The sequence below is a fragment of the Panulirus ornatus genome, chromosome 1, assembly GCF_036320965.1.
Source record: "Panulirus ornatus isolate Po-2019 chromosome 1, ASM3632096v1, whole genome shotgun sequence".
Classification (NCBI taxonomy): Eukaryota; Metazoa; Arthropoda; class Malacostraca; order Decapoda; family Palinuridae; genus Panulirus; species Panulirus ornatus.
In genome coordinates, this window is record NC_092224.1 from 51,801,493 (window position 1) to 51,823,485 (window position 21,993).

Below are 21,993 nucleotides of genomic sequence, written 5' to 3' on the forward strand. Positions count from 1 at the left end.
CTACCTTAGACTCCCTCAGTTCCTACTTCATGAGAAGTGCTAATGCTTCCTAAGCTCTTGTCCTCTCACCAACCCCTGAATTTACTCCCAGGACATTCCCAAACTATTCTTCCCAAGTACCCTTGAGCTTCATTTCACTCAGAACTAGAACATCCAGGTTTCTTTCTTGAAACATACTATCTGTCTCTCTCTTTTCATCTTGCTTATGTCATCACACATTCAGACTCCCTAATCTGAACCTTTGAGGAGGATGAGCACCCCTGCTTGACTACTTTTTATCTTTCCTCTGTAGAAATTGAAATACAAGAATGGAGCGTTTTCAGCACCCTGCTCCCATTCCTTTTAGTAGCCCTCTATTGGAGTAGGTCATAGTGATGCGCATAATCTAGTATTTGCTGATAATCACATCGAAAATGAAATGTGATAAGTCCCAAGTGCACTTTCATGTATAATCTTATCATTTGGGGTGATACAGAAATAAGATAGAAGATTACAACAGTCAGTACATATATACAGGAGAGGCAAGGCTAAGGCGCCATTGATACACAAGTGTTTACGGTTTTTGTTGTTTGGGTTTGGCACCATGCCCCATACAGTCAAAAGTCGTTCCTCGAAGTGGCTACTGCCATCTGAATCTTACTTATTTAGGCCCAACTGCTTGGTTAGCTCAGTAATAGTATCTTCAAGACTTAAGCCATCCTCACATATTGATATTCTGATTCTTCACTAATGGAACCATCTTTTGCTGTTGATACCTGAAGAACTAATTTCAATTACATAGATGTAGAAGTTTCTTTTTTCTTGTGGCCTTTGATAGGAATTGACATTTGAATTTTGTCCACTTTGCTTAATTTCCAGTTTCTGTGCATGATTGAGAATATGGTCATCACTGCTTAGAAATATAAGTATATCTTCCATATTTCCCCTTCAAATTGTTGAGGCTGTTGGTCTGAACAAGATGGCTGAGTCTGCAGGATCAGTCATCTTCTGAGGAGGGATTGGAAGTTTCTAGAAATTATGATGTCTCCTGGTCCAGCAACTTATGCTTCAATCCATCATTTGTTGCAACATATTTATACACTTTATTTTGAATTAAGGAAGCTAGGGCTCAGGACAGAATTCCTCAAACTATATATATATATGTAAATGGACTTACTTTTATACTTTTAGCTTACTTCTATTTCATTGAGGCTTTAGCAGCACCCAGGAAGTCAGCAACATCCACCAGGCATGACAAAAGTCTATGAAATTTTGTAATTTGTGCTGGGCAATAAGTGTTTAGTGTCCTCATTAATAATTGTAATTTGTGCTGGGCAATAAGTGTTTGGTGTCCTCATTAATAAGAGTTAGTTCCATCCTGGGCATGAGGGGTATGGGATATGGTGAAACAGTGCTTATAGTGGTACAGGAATGAGTGATGTCTCGAGTGTAGAAGAGAAATTGTGACTTATGTTTGTCCAAGGATTGTAGCTTCTAATGGGTTCATGTCTGGCGGGATGAAGTTAAAGACTTGGAAGGACAATTCTTTAATGCTTGTTGAGGTATATCAGTGTGTACATTTTTTGGTCAGTTTTACATATGTTGGGGGAGAGGGATCTGTGAGTAGAGGTTGCTGAAGTGTGAAGCAGGAGAAAGTTTTTTTTCTATTTTTACGTAGGGGTTAGGGTGGCAGGAGTATAGTGGTGTTGCATAGAACTGAGTGCCAAGCATGTTGAGGTCGAATTGAATTTGGAGGATTTTTGTTTTATTTTGTAGTTGTTGAGTGTTTAGGGTTGCCAGCCAACCAGTTATTAATCTGAGGTCTCTGTTTTGTATGATTTTAGCTTTGTTGTACTTGCTTGTGAGAGGTTAGAAGATTTGATCAGATGAGGCATAATTTAGAGAGGAGCAATTAGATGTTTGTAGGTGAAGCTAAGGCATTCTCTTTCTCATCTAGATCTGTTGCTAGTTAGGTTCTGAGAGCTTTTATATCATGTGATGTTTGTATGTTGATGTTTTTGATTCAGAGAGTGAATGGCGTGTATGTCACATGTGATGCCCAGAATGGTTGAGTGGGAATGATTGTCCTTTCAGGATGATTGGAAGGTGTGATCTGGATTCATGTGTGTATGAGGGTTAGAAGAATGATTGAAGACCTACATGGATATGCAGACATTGTGTTCTTGGTGAGCTATTGTTTCAGTTTTGTAATGTAGCACTCCACAATTATTGTTGATACTGTGACATAGGGTGTTGTGATGTGATTTTGAGATCATCTGCCAATGGATGGACTTTCATGTTTTGGTTTGCTAGAGGTAATGGGAGGTCATGTCGGAAAAGATTAAACATAATCGAAGAAGGAAATGCTCCTTAGGAAACTACAATGTAGACTGATAACCTGAAGAAGCATCAGGTGCTGAAAAATATCCCTTTTAGGTTATCAGTCATCTTTCTGGTCTTTCCAGGTCAACTACACCCAGCTTTTTGATGAGGGTTGATATTAGAAGGAAGTGAAAAAGAAAGTTGTCTGGATAGTGGACTCAGCCTTACCAATGCAGCATGAAATCTCACTTGTAGATACATTTTCTTTCTGCAAGAATACATGCCTTTTTTTTGCTGGGGCATCTTCTCAGAAAAACACCAAACTTTACCTTGTCAGCTATCTTGTACTCACTCTGTCAAGACAAACTCACATTATCACCCACTTTGTGACAAAATGTTCTGGCTTATGGAAGTGGCTGACTTCCTAGGTGCTGCAGAAGCCTGTAAGAGAGGTTCTTAGGGCAGGATAAGTAAGTAAATGGGGATATATCTTAACATTGGAATAAAACTGCATTCTCACTGCCATTGTGACATGGATGTGATATAACTGGAAGAGTGAGATTGTTTGGGTTTCTTTGCTGTGCTGTATGTAGGCTTTGTAATTACTAAGTAAGAGCCTTTGGATCATAAGGATCCTTCATGTGATGGATGATAATGTAGATGTAATTCCAGTGTATTTGTAGAGATATGTTTGTAGTATATCGCTGATATTTTAACATATGGAAACTAAAAGGCTTCAACATTGCCTGTTCATGGGTAGGACACTTTAGAACATTGAAATGACAGATATCATGTTTTGTAGCACATGAGTTATGGTAGAAGAAATGTTATAGTTGAAGGGTTGGAAAATGTGGATGAAATGGAAAATACAATGTATCATCTTATGAACATGGATGAGAAATATGTGGTTGCTTAGAGAAAGCAGACAATGGAAATTTTTTTCTAAGGGTTAGTGATACAGCATATGGATAGTGGAGAGGGTAAGTAATTGAAGAATTACAGGATTATGTTAAAACTGAAAAGGGAAATTAAGAGAATAAAGTTAATGTTTCTTTTTCCAATGACGTGTGAATAAGTTGGCTTCTTTGGATAGTAAGTGGTCAAGTGCCTTAACTTAACTGTGGATGACTATGTAAATAACCCAACAAGTAACAGCATGTAAGGTTTGCCTTTCAGTAGAATCAGGCATGTTTCCATGTGTTCGAATATGAATTTACTACCATTGTCCCATTTTGTCATCTTTTCACATGTAGTAGGCAACAGAATATCTGGTTAATTGTAAGATAACAATTAAACTTGAAGGATATATTTTCTTTCTAGGTGCTATTAAAACTGATCGACAAGAACGACTGTACCACATTGATGATACACCAACAGGTGTCTCTGATGTCTTTAGAGAGGGAGACAAATTGTATGAGGTAGGATTAGATTATGTAGTATTATTTCTTTATAATCTAAAAATTGTGTTTAAGAAATGAACTCAGATTTTTTGAGATAATCTATTCATTATTCTTATTCATACTTGATTGCCAGTTTCCACATAAGCAAGGTAGTGCCAGGAACAGATGAAGAAAAGCTAGACCCGCTCACATCCATTCTCTAACTGTCAAGTGTAATGCACCAAATCCACAGCTCCCTATCCACAACTGGCCCCACTGATCTTTCCATGATGTACCCCGGTTACTTTACATGCATTGGTTCAGTTCATTGACTGCACACTGACCCTAGTATACAACATTTTTTCCAATGCACTCAGTCCTGTGTGAACTTTTCACCCTTTTGTATGATTGCATAAAATCTTTTTCGCTTCACCCTTCCATCTCCACTTTGATTGCCCTTGATTGCCCTATTCTCCTTGTTCCTTGCACTTTTGACACATATGTATATCCACCTTGTCGACCTTTCCTCACTCATTCTCTTCATATGTCCAAACCATTTCAGCACACCCTCTTCAACTTTCTCAGCCACACTTTTTTTTATTCCCTAAATACCTCTCATTCCTTACCCAATCCCTGTTTCTTTTATCTCACCTTTTGTCCCTAGTCACCCTATCTCTCTAAGTATCTCCTTGATTTCCTCATTTCCCAAAGCCTTTACAACTTATCCCTTTGCCTCCATCAAGAAGTGATCAGACATTGTACCACCATTTCCCCTCAGCACTTTTACATTCAAATGTCTCTCTTTAGTAAACCATTATATGTACATAATCTAATAATTTCCACTTATCATTAGCTTCACTCACCCACATATACTTATGTATGTCCCTTTATTAAGCCAGATATTCTCAATCGCCAGTAATTTTTTAGCACACAACCCCACAAAATGTCTGTCATTTTATTTAAAGTGATTACCCTGTGTTCCTGAGTTATACCCTCAACTGCTTCATCACCCACTCTTGAATTCAAATCACCCATCACTAACACTTGATCCTTCTATTTCTTTCAAAATTACTGATGCACACACTCAGCCCCTCCTGAAATACTTACCTCTGTTACTTATTCCTCTTGTTACCAAGTGCTCAAGCACTAAAGTCAACTGTCTCATAATCCACAGACATTCTCATGTCTTACACTCACACATTCCCACAATTTCTACTTCGGCAGAATAGCCACTCCCTCATTTGTTCTTTTCATGACACTAACCCCAGACTTTACCCCTTAGGACATTCCCAAGCCATTCTTCCCCTTCCTCTTGTGCTTAATATCACTTAGAGCCAGAACATCTGGGTTCCTGTTTCCAAACATATTACTTATTTTTCCCTTCTCAACTTGGCTATGTCCATCCATATTTTTCTCTTATATCTTTCAGAAACTGTAATGCATGGAAGGAGGGTTTCTGGTCCCCACTACATTTAAACACAAAGCAAATTTGAGCATAGTGTTGTTCCTTCCCATTACCATATACTTAGTTTAGAGACCACATATTTACTGCATTTTTTGACATAAATTATTTTTTTGGATATTTTTTGATCCTGAAGTATCATTTTTATAAGTTGAGACTGCTTGTTTGCCTATTTTAAACTAAACTAAGTGTAATCAGTAAGGCTAGGGTTGCCTTTGCTGGGCTCAAATTGGCCATCAAGGCCAACCCACAGTAGCTTAGATCCTTGTCAAGATTGTATCATAACTACACCTAAAGTTTGGGGCCTCTAAGTACTCCTAGTAGTTGTAATAACTGGACCTAGAAAGGCAGTCTTTGTTGGCCTTTAAGGCCAGGCTCTAATTCCCTTAGATCCTGTCTTTGATTTTGAGGGACCTTTGATATGATTTTAGGCTGCCATTTCACTTATCTTTAATGAGTGCAATGAAAATCATGTAATCTATAAGGCTGGGATGGACTTTAGTGGCCTCAGAATGGCTTTCAAAGCTGATGTGTTGTAGCTTTAAACTTTGAACAGATTCTGAAATACCTACATCCAAAATCTGGTGGTCTCCTACATGAAGCTCTTGTAAAGCTGAACCTTGAAAGGTGGTTTTTGTTGACCTTTAAGGCTGGGCTCTGGTTATGTTTGGATCCTGTCTTTGCTCATAAGGCAACATTATTATGACTTTTGGCTGCTAGATCACCCATTTTAAGAGTGCATTGAATCAATCCATAAGGCTGGGAGAGCATTGAATTAATTCATGAGATGGGAGAGCATTTAATGGCTTCAAAATGGCCTTCAAGGCAAGTGTGTGGTAGTTTTAAAGCCTTGCCCAGATTCTAAAGTACCTATACCCATACTTTTTGGTGTCTAGATGCTACATGAAACTTCAGTAACCCTGAACCTTGAATTGTAGCTTTGTTGGCTTTGATACCCTTGGGTTTTGCCTCTGATCCTGAGGATACCCTCAGTATGATTATAGGCTGCTAGGTTACGTATTTTGAGTGAGTGCAGTGAACAAAGTGTAATCTTTTATGGCCATGGTGGCCATCGGTAGCATGACAGTGACTTCCAAGGTTGTGGCAGCTTTGAATGTGGCTAGATTTTAAAGAATGTACACTCAGAATTTATGGCTTCTAAGTACTATATGAAGATGTAGTAACTTTGAACCTTGAAAGGTGGTGCTTCAAAGGCCAGGCTTTGGTTCTCTTGGGTCTTGCCTTTGATCCTGAGGTAGCTCCATTATGACTTTAGGCTGCCAGGTCTGTCTGTCTACCTGTCTATGTATCCCTGATGTCTGTTCCCTCCAGAAACTCCCATCAAGGGGATGACCATAGCAAGAGAGTATCCACTTATCCCTGTCTTTAATGCCTCCTTCCATACTACTTCTCTCATACACTCCTTCATTTCTTTCTTCATTTCATTTTTCTAAACCACATACTCCTCCAAATAGCTCAATTCCACAGCCTGGATTCTTGACATCTGTGACTCATTCCATGTTCATGTTTTGGCTACATAGGTGAGAGTTGGGAGGAATATGCTGTCTCTTGATCCTTTCTTCACTTCCTTGCTTACACCTCTACCCTTTATTATTCTCGTAAGGGACCCAATGACACTTCTACCCTGTGCTGCTCTCTTCCTTATCTCTCCCTCCATATCAACAAACTTACCCAAGACAGCTCCTAAATACTTAAATTCTCTCTCCTCTTCCAGTTGTTCTCGCCCCATATCTATAACACAATGTAGTACACTTTCTTTTGCTCAATTCTCCATCCACTCTTATATATGCATTTGCTACTCAATAGAAGGCTTTCACTTCATCCAGCAGTTGTTCTGCTACTCCATATAACCTTAATACATCCCTGAAAGCATATACTGTCATATGTTTTATCCAGATCCATAAATGCTTCACACAGCTTGTTTCCCTTTACTTAGTACTTTTCCAGTCGTCTTCACCACAAAAATCTGATCAACTGATCCCCTGCCTTTTCTAAAACACTTTGCTCCTTATTCTGCATTCAGTTACCTCCTTCACTCTCTTAATCAACACTTGCATACACTTTTCTGGTGTACTTAACAGACTTATTTCCCTATAATTGCTACATACATCCTTAGCATCTTTTCCTTTGAATACAGGAACAATATTAACTTTCATCCTTTCACCCAGTCCCCAGGTACAATCTTGTTTCCATGCTAAAGTACATATCAAATGCATCCACTCTGTCACACTTTCTCCCCCATACTTCAGCATTTCAGCTGTAATCCCACCACTCCAGGTGCCTTTGCTACCTTCAAACTTATTATCAACCACATCCCTTTTTGCAATAGGCCATGCACTTGTATCCTTTTCCTTCTGTACTGAATATCCATGCATGTAACAACTGCTGCCTCACCTTTTACATTCATCAGTTCTTGAAAATCCTCTTTCCATCATCCTTTCACTTCCTCCTTTTGATTCAACAGGTCCCCTTCCCTACTTCTCACATCAACATTTCCAATCTTACATTCACCTTTTTCCTTTTTCACTTGCATCCATTACAGTTTCTTATTTTCCTTACAATTTTCACTTAACATCAGAAATCTTCATCTACTCTTTCTTTGCTTTTGTTCATCAGCTTCTCAACATTCTGCTGGGTCATTTAGTTGCAATGATTGCAGTGAATGAATTGTGCCTGGGTTGCATTTGGTGGCCTCAATATGGCCTTCATAACAATGTGTTGTAGCTCAAAACCTTGGCCAGATAATGAAATACCTCCACCCAAAATTCAGGGCCTTTAGGTGGTGCATGAAGCTGTTGTAGATCTGAACCTCGAGAGGTGGAAGTGCTGCATGAAGTTGTAGTGAATATGAACCTTTAGAGGTGGCCTTAGCTGGCCTCTACTGCTAGGCTCTAGTACCTTTAGGTCCTGTTGTTGATCCTGAGGTATCATCATTATCATTTCAGGATGCAGTGTCACCTATTTTTTAAGGCTGGAGTGGCTTTATTGGCCTCAAAATATCCTTCAAGGCCAGCCTGCAATGGCACAGAACCTGTCCAGATTGTGTAGTACATTCACCTAAGATCTAGAGCTTCCAAGAGTTATGTGAAACTATAGTAGCTCCACACCTTGAGAGGTGGCTTTTGTTAGCCTTGAATGGTAGGCTTTGATACTCTTAAATTTGATACTCTTAAATTGTTTCTTCGAACTGAGCTACCTTCATTAATAAAACAGCCTTCAAGGCCGTCATGCAGTAGCTTAGAAGCTTGTCTGGATTCTCAATTACCTACACCCAAAATGTAAAGCCTGAAGGTAGTACAAAAAAAAAAAAGCCGTAATAACTCTGAATCATGAAAGATGGCCTTTATTGGTCTTGAAGACTAGGTTCTGGCACCCATAGATCCTTTCTTTGATCCTGAGGTATCTTCTGTATAAGTGAAGGCTGCTAGGTCACCTGTTTTGAATGAGTGCAGTGAAGTAAATCTAACCTTTGAGGCTGGGGTGGCTTTTGTGGTTGTAAAACAGCCTTTAAAGCCATTGTGCAATAGCCTAAAATCATGCTCTGATGATGACTACCTGCATCCAAAATCTGGGCCCAGAAAAAGGCAAACACAAGCATTCAAACTCACAATTGCACAAACACTTGAATTGTTTGTAGATCAAGAGTCCATATTTTTGGAGTACCTGTACATTGTTATTACAGATCCCAGCAGTGTAAATTCGGAAAACGTGAAGGTAAATAATAAAACTCTGTATGTATTTAAAAGATATTTTCCCTTGTTATAATTGATATGTAGATATATCAATATCAGCTAGACTGGCTGTGATTTAGTGGCTCTCCTCTCATCCATTGTGCCCTTTAATGTGCCCTAAGTTTCTTTTTGTTTTCATTTAGGGCACCTTCTAAGATGTAAAAAAGGAATCTAGTTAGAGATCTTGGAATATAGTAGCAGCTTAGGAATTTGATATTTTATGTTACACCTATTTTATGCATCAGGGACTTATAAAGATAAGACATTGTCAGGAAATGTGGCAGTATGGGTATCAAAAGAAAACATTTCGTAAAGAAATTCTTATGAAGTACATGAGAACAGTATTTTGGCATAAAAGATAGACTTTCAGGAATGTTCATGTTATTCATGTATTTAATGCTGTCTACTTTTAGCTGTTTAATGACAAGGGAGAAACATTTTGATCGTTTTCAGACAAACCATTATAACTGATGATGGAAGGCACACTGCTGAAGAAAAGATTGAAGGACTCTTCTGAAACAGATCTTAAAAAATGTATCTTATGCCAAAAAGAAAAAAAAACAGGAGCCTACAAGTACTGAACAAGGATGAAAACGTATTTGGGAAGCATCATGAATGAGATGATGATGTACATCAGACACTCATTCAAGAAAACACTTCTCATTTTGTGTCATGTAAGCAACAAATGTTACAAGACATACACTTTGAAGAAATCTTTAGAGATAGTCACCAAAAGGAAAGCATCATTAGATAGCAGAATGCATTAATGCTTAGATTGAATAAACCCCAGACTGTGAAAATCCAGGGAGGCCTTGTACAAGATCAAAAGCTAATCCCAAGAACCAACATGTTCAACTACAGGAGGGTATATTCTGTGTGTGGAAAAATCTAGTACGAAGATAACTGAAAAATTTTGAATGTCTGAGTATGAGAGAGCTGAATAATTTTTACAGGCATGTTGTGCCTTCAAATTAAGGTTTGCACTCATACATGTGACCTTCAAGGCATTTACTCTGTTTTTGGTGCTGATTTGTTTTGGGGTAAAACCTGCATCAAGTCTTATCTTTTGAGATGGGAGAGAGAAATGAAGAGTATTTGTGACCAGGGTCAACAATCACCAAAAATGAAAGCATTATATGAAACAAGCATGAGCATAGGAACTGGCTTGATTAGAGATAAAGAATATGCTGTCAGTGATTTTGAGGAACCATGCTAATGACTTTGTAGACTGAGATGATATGTTTACTAACAGTGAACTGAAGGTATAGCATAACAGTCATTACTGTAGCAGGTTACATATATCTTTGCCATGGGAGGTCTGCTATGGTTCTCATCACATTTACTCCTGATGCTATGGCTTACACTATACATGTTACTGATCCAATCATTTCATATGCCATTATTATTAGACCATCCCTGCTGAATTTTTTTTTCTTTTTTACGTTGAAGTTCCAGTCATGGACAAAAGTCTGCATCAAGACTAGGCCTAAATTGAAGTATATACAAGTTATGAAAGGGGGAAAAAAAAACATGGGGAAAGTATTTACGAATTTTGGAGGAAGTGAAAAAACATGTTCTTTGAAATGTGCCAGGTCATACTTATTGGGAAAGACATGAGAGGGTAGAGACTTCCAAAGCTTCAAGGTGTAGGGAAAGAAACAGTTATTAAGATTGCCTACCATTGAGTTGGCAATGGCTACACAGTGATCATATGATGCAGCAGCTTGCTGTGTATTGCATGGTCTGTCTGGTGGTGGGGATACACAAGCAGCCAGCTTTTGGGAGCAAAAGCCAAAATGATACCTACAGAATAGAGAAAGTGAACTAACTTTGCAACTTAGGTTAAGCTGGACAAGTTTTCAAATTTGCATGGGAGTTGATAAGTTGGACTGCTTTTGAATTAACACTCAAGTAAAGATGCAGCCAGAACCAGATGTGAGAGCAGTACTCTGTACAAGGTCGGATCAGTGTTTTATATAATTGGAGAAAGTTTTTGAAAGAAAAGAGATTTTGACATCTAAACAGGACTCCCAGTTTCTTAGAGGCAGACTTAGCTATTTCTTGCTACAAGACAATTTGTGTTGTTTAAGTTTTTTGAACTTTGTTCAAATTTGATCCTAGGGAGTTGGATATCAGCCAAATAGGGGGAGGATGCAATGATAAATTTGATGAAGGAAATGAAGATATGCAGTCTTATCCCTCAGAGTTAAAACAAATGAAAATGATTGCTTTATAACAAATTCTTACAACAGTGTGGATCATGAAGGGCGTAGAACCTCTCTTTACATCATGAATACTCAGGCTATACATGAAATATCCAAGAATTCCACATTAAGCAAGAGCTTCAAACATTCTGGGCTTACCATGAATTATGAATCATATTAATCCTGACATGTTCACTGTTGGGGCCTTTGATAATTTTGACCATGAAGAGGCCACAATGTCAGGAGTAGGATGGAGTCATGACACCATGTCAGTACCATTCCAAGATAGGCCACCTGAATGCTGTTATTTTTTTTTTTAATTATTTTGCTTTGTCGCTGTCTCCCGCATTAACGAGGTAGGGCAAGGAAACAGACGAAAGAATGGCCCAACCCACCCACATACACATGTATATACATACATGTCCACACATGCAAATATACATACCTATACATCTCAACGTACACATATATATATATATACACACACTGACATATACATATATACACATGTACATAGTTCATACTGTCTGCCTTTATTCATTCCCATGGCCACCCCGCCACACATGAAATAACAACCCGCTCCCCCCTCATGTGCGTGAGGTAGCACTAGGAAAAGAGAAGAAAGGCCACTTTCGTTCACACTCAGTCTCTAGCTGTCATGTAATAATGCACCGAAACCACAGCTCCCTTTCCACATCCAGGCACTGAAACCACAGCTCCCTTTCCACATCCAGGCCCCACAGAACTTTCCATAATTTACCCTAGATGCTTCACACGCCCTGGGTCAATCCATTGACAGCACATTGACCCCGATATACCACATCGTTCCGATTCACACAATTCCTTTCATGCCTTTCACCCTCCTGCATGTTCAGGCCCCGATCATTCAAAATCTTTTTCACTCCATCTTTCCACCTCCAATTTGGTCTCCCACTTTTCTTTGTTCCCTCCACCTCTGACACACATATCCTCTTGGTCAATCTTTCCTCACTCATTCTCTCCATGTGACCAAACCATTTCAAAACACCCTCTTTTGCTCTCTCAACCACACTGTTTTTATCACCACACATCTCTCTTACCCTATTATTACTTACTCGATCAAACCACTTCACACCACATACTGTCCTCAAACATCTCATTTTCAGCACATCCACCCTCCTCTGCACAATTCTATTATGGCCATAGCCCACGCCTTGCAACCATATAACATTGTTGGAAACACTATTCCTTCAGACACCCATTTTTGCTTTCCTAGATTATGTTCTCGACATCCACACATTCTTCAAAGCTCCCAGGATTTTCGCCCCTCCCCCACCCTATGATTCACTTCCACTTCCATGGTTCCATCCGCTGCCAAATCCACTGCCAGATATCTAAAACACTTCACTTCCTCCAGTTTTCCTCCATTCAAACTTACCTCCGAATTGACTTGTCCCTCAACCCTACTGTACCTGATAACCTTGCTCTTATTCACATTTACTCTCAGCTTTCTTCTTTAGCACACTTTACCAAACTCAGTCACCAGCTTCTGCAGTTTCTCACACAAATCAGCCACCAGCCCTGTATCATCAGCAAACAGCAACTGACTCACTTCCCAAGCTCTCTCATCCACAACAGACTGCATACTTGCCCCTCTTTCCAAAACTCTTGCATTCACCTCCCTAACAACCCCATCCATAAACAAATTAAACAACCATGGGGACATCACACACCCCTGCCGCAAACCTACATTCACTGAGAACCAATCACTTTCCTCTCTTCCTACACGTACACATGCCTTACATCCTTGATAAAAACTTTTCACTGCTTCTAACAAGTTGTTTCCCACATCATTTATTCTTAATACCTTCCACAGAGCACCTCTATCAACTCCATCCTATGCCTTCTCCAGATCCAGAAATGCTACATACAAATCCATGTGCTTTTCTAAGTATTTCTCACATACATTCTTCAAAGCAAACACCTGATCCACACATCCTCTACAACTTCTGAAACCACACTGCTCTTCCCCAATCTGATGCTCTGTACATGCCTTCACCCTCTCAATCAATACCCTCCCATATAATTTCCCAGGAATACTCAACAAACATATACCTCTTTAATTTGAGCACTCACTTTTATCCCCTTTGCTTTTGTACATTGGCACTATGCAAGCATTCTGCCAATCCTCAGGCACCTCACCATGAGTCATACATACATTAGATAACCTTAGCAACCAGTCAACAATACAGTCACCCCCTTTTTTAATAAATTCCACTGCAATACCATCCAAACCCACTGCCTTGCCGGCTTTCATCTTCCGCAAAGCTTTTATGACCTCTTCTCTGTTTACCAAATCATTTTCCCTAACCCTCTCACTTTGCACACCACCTTGACCAAAACACCCTATATCTGCCACTCTTCATCAAACACATTCAACAAACCATAAAAATACTCACTCCATCTCCTTCTCACATCACCACTACTTGTTATCACCTCCCCATTAGCGCCCTTCACTGATGTTCCCATTGATTCCCTTGCCTTATGCACTTTATTTACCTCCTTTCAAAACATCTTTTTATTCTCCCTAAAAGTCAATGATACTCTCTTACCCCAACTCTCATTTGTCCTCTTTTTCACCTTTTGCACCTTTCTCTTGACCTCCTGCCTCTTTCTTTTATACATCTCCCAGTCATTTGCATTATTTCCCTGCAAAACACATCCAAATGCCTCTCTCTTCTCTTTCGCTAATAATCTTACTTCTTCATCCCACCACTCACTACCCTTTCTAATCTGCCCACTTCCCATGCTTCTCATGCCATGAGCATCTTTTGCACAAGCCATCACTGCTTCCCTAAATACATCCCATTCCTCCCCCACTCCCCTTACCTCCTTTGTTCTCACCTTTTTCCATTCTGTACTCAGTCTCTCCTAGTACTTCTTCACCCAAGTCTCCTTCCCAAGCTCACTTACTCTCACCACTCTTCTCACCCCAACATTCTCTCTTCTTTTCTGAAAACCTCTACAAGTCTTCACCTTTGCCTCCACCAGATAATGATCAGACATCCCTCCAGTTGCACCTCTCAGCACATTAACATCCAAAAGTCTCTCTTTCACATGCCTATCAATTAACACAATCCAGTAACGCTCTCTTGCCATCTCTCCTACTTACATATGAATACTTATGTATATCTCTCTTTTTAAACCATGTATATCCAATGACAAGTCCTTTTTCAGCACATAAATCTACAAGCTCTTCATGATTTTCATTTACAACACTGAACACCCCATGTACACCAATTATTCCCTCAACTGCCACATTACTCACCTTTGCATTCAAATCACCCATCACTATTACCCGGTCTCGTACATCAGAACTACTAACACACTCACTCAGCTGCTCCCAAAACACTTGCCTCTCATGATCTTTCTTCTCATGCCCAGGTGCATATGCACCAAAAATCACCCATCTCTCTCCATCCACTTTCAGTTTTACTCATATCAATCTAGGGTTTACTTTTTTACACTCTTATCACATACTCCCACCACTCCTGTTTCAGGAGTAGTGATACTCCTTCCCTTGCTCTTGTCCTCTCACTAACCCCTGACTTTACTCCCAAGACATTCCCGAACCACTCTTCCCCTTTACCCTTGAGCTTCGTTTCACTCAGAGCTAAAACATCCAGGTTCCTTTCCTCAAACATACTACCTATCTCTCCTTTTTTCTCATCTTAGTTATATCCACACACATTTAGACACCCCAATCTGAGCCTTCGAGGAGGATGAGCACTCCCCGCGTGACTCCTTCTTCTGTTTGCCCTTTTAGAAAGTTAAAATACAAGGAGGGGAGGGTTTCCAGCCCCCCGCTCCTGTTCCCTTTAGTCGCCTTTTACGACACGTGAGGAATGCGTGGGAAGTATTCTTTCTCCCAGGGAATGCTGTATGAAACTAAATGTCTCAGATACAACACCTATTCCCGTGGGTCAAAGGGGTTCATGCAGGAACTTCCTTGTCAAAAATTTCCTCAGTTTGTGAAGTCACCATAGAAACTAAATCTACCAGAAAGTTTTGGTGTACCAGATTAGTTGTATGCTGTGAAAAAGACTTCACTCAAGTCCATCAAAAAGGAAGATGCTGTTTGGATTATGGAGTGGCTAGACAAGTTTGATATGCAAGTAGGATCCTTCAAATTCACCTGTAAAAACTAAGTATGCCATCATTGATTGCATTTGATTTTCTCAATTGAAGAAACTGTTCCTGAGAAAATAGCTGGGCTCATCCCATTAATTCAAAACCCATTTTCTAAGTACGCCACCATTTACATAGCGCTGAAGAATTTTCCGAATGTTCTGGAACAAAATATAGTATGTTAATCATGTGAAAATATGTTAATATTATGTTCGTAGAGAAAACCATTCATCTATGGACACTAAGTCTGATACCTCAGAATTAATGAATGTGCCCATTTGTCCTTGCATAAATAGATACCGTGTGATAATTTGAAATTCCTGATGGTACAAACTGTTTTAACTTTTTACTATTATTGATGTTTGCGACACAAAGCCACTTAAACATTAGTATGATCAATTTTAATTTCATTTCTGTGTACCCCTGAGTGCAGTGTTTACATTCCCCATCTGAGACAATTGTTTCATCTTTTATACAAGTGCATGTGCAATGTGCTTACCTTTTAAACTGACATAGAGAGGTTATACTGCTTTTGTTTTAAAACAAATGTATTTTGTATTAACTGGGTTGTGATATTATTAAAATAAAAGTGTAAACCCTGATTTTTTCCTCAAAATTCTAAATACATTCTTAGGTTTGCTGATTTTATTGTCCTTCACAGTGTTGCTGCACATATGTAATTAAAATTCAAATTGTTCTATCAGAAAAAAGAATTACAGTCCTTGTAAATACACTCATTCATATAAACTCCATACTTGAAGGCAAAGAGTTTTCTTTTGATACCCATATTGCCATCTTTCCTGACAATAATAGTTATTTTCATATGTCCCAGATGCCTAAAATAGGTGTAATGTAAAATATTAAATTCTTTAGTTGCCACTGTGATTTTGGATGTCTATGTAGATTTTTTTCTTACATTTTAAGGAGTCTTCTACTTAAAGGTAAATAGAAACTTATGGCATATAAAAGTAAACACAGGACCCTCAAACACTGGATAAAAAATAGTATGTGTGAACTTGTTTCCTTTGCCCTGAGAATTTTTGAATCAGCCTGTGATTTCATTTTGTTTTCTGCAAAATATTGTGAACAGTATTGTGTGCATCATAAGCATAACGAAAGTATTAATCAGGGTCTTTATTTTCCGCTACTTGAACCAATCTTGGACCATAAAAACGTGTGACAAGTAATGTTAATGTTGGTATGACAAAAGATATTTCAAAGATTGACTTTATCCAACAACTAAGCTTGGTTTCATAAACTTTAAAAGCTATGGCCAATGAGAGCTTGTGTACAAATATGAGAATTGTTATACTTCACCTGTTCTGAAGGTTTTTGAAGCTTTGTTCAGATTTGATCCCAGGGAATTAGATATCAACCAATTAGGCCAGTGAATTATTCTTACACCAAAGTGTGGGTAAGAAGAGTCTCTCTCTTTATCTTGAACATCTGTGTGAAGTTTCTCTTGGAAAAAGGAGAGGTTACTACACCTGTTGGTGAAGAATTAATAGAATAACAATTTTCATGCAAAATTGTTATCATTATGGAGAAAATAACAAAGCTTTAGGTGCTTAGTGATAGGGAATCTGGAAGAAAACACTACAGCTTTTTCAGCCACCACACCATCACTATTTGAGTAATCTTGATCACCTAATGGAAGGCTTTTTCTCCAATACAACCACCACCACCATTCAGCTTGCCACCACCTCTATCACCTGAAGGCAAGCATTCTCCCCACTACAATCACCCTCACCACCCGACTTACCTCCATCACCTGACAGCACTCCCTCCATTTCTTTTCCTCTCCATCTCATATGAGAGAGAGATTCATAATAGATGAACTTACAAGTTTCTAACCAGGCTTTTCCAAGGTTTTTTCCCACTTGTTCCCTTTTTCTTGTACAAGTAAGGTAGTGTAAGGAATAGACAAACAACTTTGTTTGCTCACATCCACTTTAAAGTGTTGTGTATATTGTGCCAAAACCAGAGCCTCTTATATACAGCCAAGCCACACAAACCTTTCTGTGGTTTTGCTTGACCACTTCATCTGCCCTGGTTCAGCCCATTGACAGCACATCAACCCTGGTATACCACATCGCTCAAGTTCATTCTATGCCATGCATCCCTTACACCCTCTTGTATGTTCAGGCTTGAATGACTGAAAACATATTTCACTTCTTCCTTCCATATTGCCTTTGGGCTCCCCTCTCTTCCTTGTTCTGTCTACTTCTGACATGTATGCCCTCATGATCAGTCTTTCCTCACTTATCTTCATTATATGTCCTAACTCTTTCAGCATTCTCTCTTCAGTTCTCTCTTTCATACTCTTCTTACTACCACACCTATCTCTATCTAACTATTTCTTACTCAGTCAGCCTGTTTAACACTACATTTTGTCCTCAAGCATTTGATTTTTCAGCACATCCACCCTGTTTCTTATTCATTCATATAGGGCCTGCATTTTGCATCCATACAGTACTGTCAGAACCACCATAACACCAAACATACCCATCTTTACCAATGCAGATAATGACCTCTCTATCCACACACTCAACATACTCAGGTCCTTTGCCTCCTCACCCACCCAGTGGCTCACCTTTGCTCCCATAGTTCCATCCACTGTCATGTCCACTCCCAGGTATATAAAGCACCCTACTTCCTCTAGGTTCTCTCCATTTAAATTCATACTGAAACTGACCTGTTTCTTTCCTGCTAAACTTCATTACCTTACTTATATTTACAGTAACTCTCAACTTTCTTCTTTCATACTCTTGCCAAAACTCAGATGCTAGGTTCTGCAGTTTCTTTCTCAAATCTTCTCCTTGAGTCTGTTTCCTTGTGAAAGGTTGTTTCCTTGTGAAAGGTAAGCAATATTACATTGATAATGCTTTACTTTATGGGGCCATACACTTTGGTTAGGAGCGTGACTGTCTTTCCCATATGTTAGGTTTGATGATAGATTGCTCCAAGAATGTAGGGCTTCACAGTAATGAGGGTAGAATATAGTAATCTGTAGAAAACAGAATAGGAGAAAAATATGTACATATCAAAATATCAAAATATACAATAAATCTAGAAGTAACCTAACTTTTTTATTAAGAGTCATTAAGTTTCTTGTATTATAAGCATTTTTTTTTTTTTTTTTATACTTTGTCGCTGTCTCCCGCGTTTGCGAGGTAGCGCAAGGAAACAGACGAAAGAAATGGCCCAACCCTCCCCATACACATGTACATACACACGTCCACACACGCAAATATACATACCTACACAGCTTTCCATGGTTTACCCCGGACGCTTCACATGCCTTGATTCAATCCACTGACAGCACGTCAACCCCTGTATACCACATCGCTCCAATTCACTCTATTCCTTGCCCTCCTTTCACTCTCCTGCATGTTCAGGCCCCGATCACACAAAATCCTTTTCACTCCATCTTTCCACCTCCAATTTGGTCTCCCTCTTCTCCTCGTTCCCTCCACCTCCGACACATATATCCTCTTGGTCAATCTTTCCTCACTCATTCTCTCCATGTGCCCAAACCATTTCAAAACACCCTCTTCTGCTCTCTCAACCACGCTCTTTTTATTTCCACACATCTCTCTTACCCTTACGTTACTTACTCGATCAAACCACCTCACACCACACATTGTCCTCAAACATCTCATTTCCAGCACATCCATCCTCCTGCGCACAACTCTATCCATAGCCCACGCATACTCCATATTTTTTTCAAGTGCTATGATATTTTTTTACATGTTATTTTTTCACTTTTTTGTGGTCAAACCTTATCTTTATTGCACAGCTAAATTGGACTGTAATACACCATTAGTGAAATGAGACTGATCTGCAACTGATGTAAGAAAAACCTCTTATACATGTACCTGTTTATTCAGTGCAATTAGATTATATATTAAGATTTGTTTTTTATGATTAGATCATGTATTAAGGTTTGTTTTAGAATATTGAAATCATATTTCAGGCTACCAGTGATCCAATATGCTGTATGACAGCAAGTGAGAGAATTTTAGTGATTGGGAGGGAATCAGGAGCATTGCAGAGATATACATTACCACATGTTGCTCTCACTGCGCGTTATTCCCTCCCTTGCCGGCCACATCGTCTAGCACTGAATTGTAATTCTTCGTAAGTTAATAATCTATCTTTTTGGCCCTGAATAGTGTGTAAGAGCCTCAATTATTCTTTAAGTATTTGACTGAATGCATGGCTGAAATACAGTAAGTTTTTCATGTACTTGTCTGTTGTTTCATGCATCAGCAAGGTAGTGCCAGAAACATGTAAAGAAAGGCCATATTTACACACATTTGTCCTTTAGCAGTCTTATGTAATGCAACAAAACTGCAGCCCCCCCAGCCACAACTAGCCCCCCACATACCTTTTTTGTGGTTTCCCCCAGATGCTTCGCATGCCCTGGTTTAGTTCATTGAGATAATGTCACCTCCTGTATACCTCATCACTCCAGTTCATGCGATCCCATGAACAACTTTCACCCTCCTGCACATTCAGGCCCTGAATCTGTGCTCCAAGCTCTCACATCCCTTTTATGTCTGATATATACATCTTTGTTATGAACAGCTCCTCACTCATTCTCTCCACATGTCCACATCATTTCAGCAAACTCTCACACTCTTCTTCTAACCATACCTCTCTTACCTTTTTATTGTGTAGTGGATCAAACCAGCTCACACCACATGTCCTCAAATATTTCATTATTAACCCTATTTTGCACATCCTCATCTAAAGCCTATGCCTCACATCCATATGTCATTAGGACTATTATCATATTTCAAATGTGGATATTTTTGCCATCCTAGATAACAACGTCTTTCTGCACATTCCTCAATGCTCCCAGAACTTTTGCTCCCTCCACCTCCCCTTCCATGGTTCCATTTTGTGCCATGTCCACCCCCAGGTATTTAGAAAAAATCTCCATTCACCCCAGCTGACCTGTCTCTCTTCCCTGCTAAACCAAATAATCTTACTCTTATTCACATTAATCTCAACTTTCTCCTTTCTCACACACTCTCAAACTCAGACACCAAGTTCTGCTGTTTCTCACGCAGATTTGCCAGCTTTGGTATGTCATCAGCAAACAGCAAATGACTCACTTCACAGGCTCCCTGCACCCCTTACAGACTGCATACTCACTTTCTCTTAAAGACCCTTGCTTTTTCCACTCTTACCACCCCATTCATAAAGAAGTTTAACAGCCATGGAAATATCACACACCCTTACCACAGACCACTTGCTCTTGTCTCTAACTATTCACACACATGATGAACACTCTTGATAAAAAATCTCAATGCTTCTAGTAGCTTTTCTCCTCCAACTTATAATCATAAGACCTTCCACAAGGCATCTCTGTCAGTTTTGTCAAGTGTTATCACCAGATCCATAAAAACTGCATGCAAATGCTTCTGTTTCTGTAAGTATTTCTCATACACATTCATTAAAGCGAACACCTGATCCACTCATCCTCTGCCACTTCTTAATCCACATTGTTCCTCCCTAGTCTAATGCTCTAACCCTCTCAATCACCACTCTCCCATATAACTTACCAGTTATACTGAGCAGACTTTTACATCTGTGGTTTGAATACTTAACTTTATCCCCCATGCATTTGTACAGTGACATTATACATGCATAATTCACTCTTAAGGCATTCACCATGATCCATACATACAGTGAAAATCCTAAATAATCAGTTAGCAACACGTTCACCCCTTTTCTTAAGAAATTCAGCTGTATATCAGTAACATAGCCATTAGTCACTGCTACATTTCATCATATGCAAGACTTCCACCACCTCTTCTTTCACTTTCCATGACTCACTCTTCACATACCTCTCATACCCACACACCCTACATCTGCCATCCTATCATCAAATATGTTCAGCAGTTTTTCAAATTACTCTCTCCATCTCTTTACCTTATCACTACCAGTTACCACTTCCTCATTATCTCGACTGATTTTCTCACAGTATTAACCTCCTTTCAAAACATCTTATTACCCCAGAAGTGTACCTATACTCTTTCACCCCAACTCTTGTTTTCCCTCTTTTTCAACCCCTGCACCACCCTCTTGACCTGCTGTTTTCTCTTCTGCATACATCTCTCAATTATTTGCACTTCTTCCCGATATCATCTATACACTTCTCTTTCCTCTTTCACTAGGAACTTTACTTCATCATTTCAGCATTCACTACCCTTCTCTATTGCCCTCCTCCCATGCCAGCACTGCTTCCCTAAATACATCCATTCCTCACCCACTCTCCAGGTTTCATTTGTTCCCACCTTTTGTCATTCTACACTCAGTCTCCTTCAATATTTCTTTACGTATTTTCATTCTAAGCTCCTTACTTTTACCAACTACTTTCACCACTTGCTTCCAACTACTACCGTTAGTATATTTATGTTCAAAGCACATTCTTGGTTTGTATGATTTACTGCAAAATGTAATGGAGTAATATATGAAACAGTTAAGACAAAAAAACTTAAGAATAGAAAATTATTTATTCACATATCTATTTTGCTTTGTCGCTGTCTCCCGCATTAGCAAGATAGCGCAAGGAAACAGATGAAAGAATGACCCAACCCATCCACATAAACATGTATATACATACACGTCCACACATGCAAATATACATACCTATACATCTCAACGTATACATATATATACACACACAGACATATACATATATACACATGTACATA

General features: G+C 39.2%; 1 protein-coding gene across 2 annotated transcripts in view; it reads left to right on the forward strand.

The window, feature by feature from the left end:
* Window positions 1-21,993, forward strand: part of Oseg4 (intraflagellar transport protein Oseg4) — a 600,898-nt gene that overhangs the window by 351,016 nt on the left and 227,889 nt on the right. For both annotated transcript variants that reach the window (XM_071662283.1, XM_071662291.1), the window contains exons 11-12: window positions 3,622-3,719; window positions 19,242-19,405. In XM_071662283.1, coding sequence (XP_071518384.1) covers window positions 3,622-3,719; window positions 19,242-19,405 — 262 coding nt within the window. The remainder of the gene's footprint in view (window positions 1-3,621; window positions 3,720-19,241; window positions 19,406-21,993) is intronic.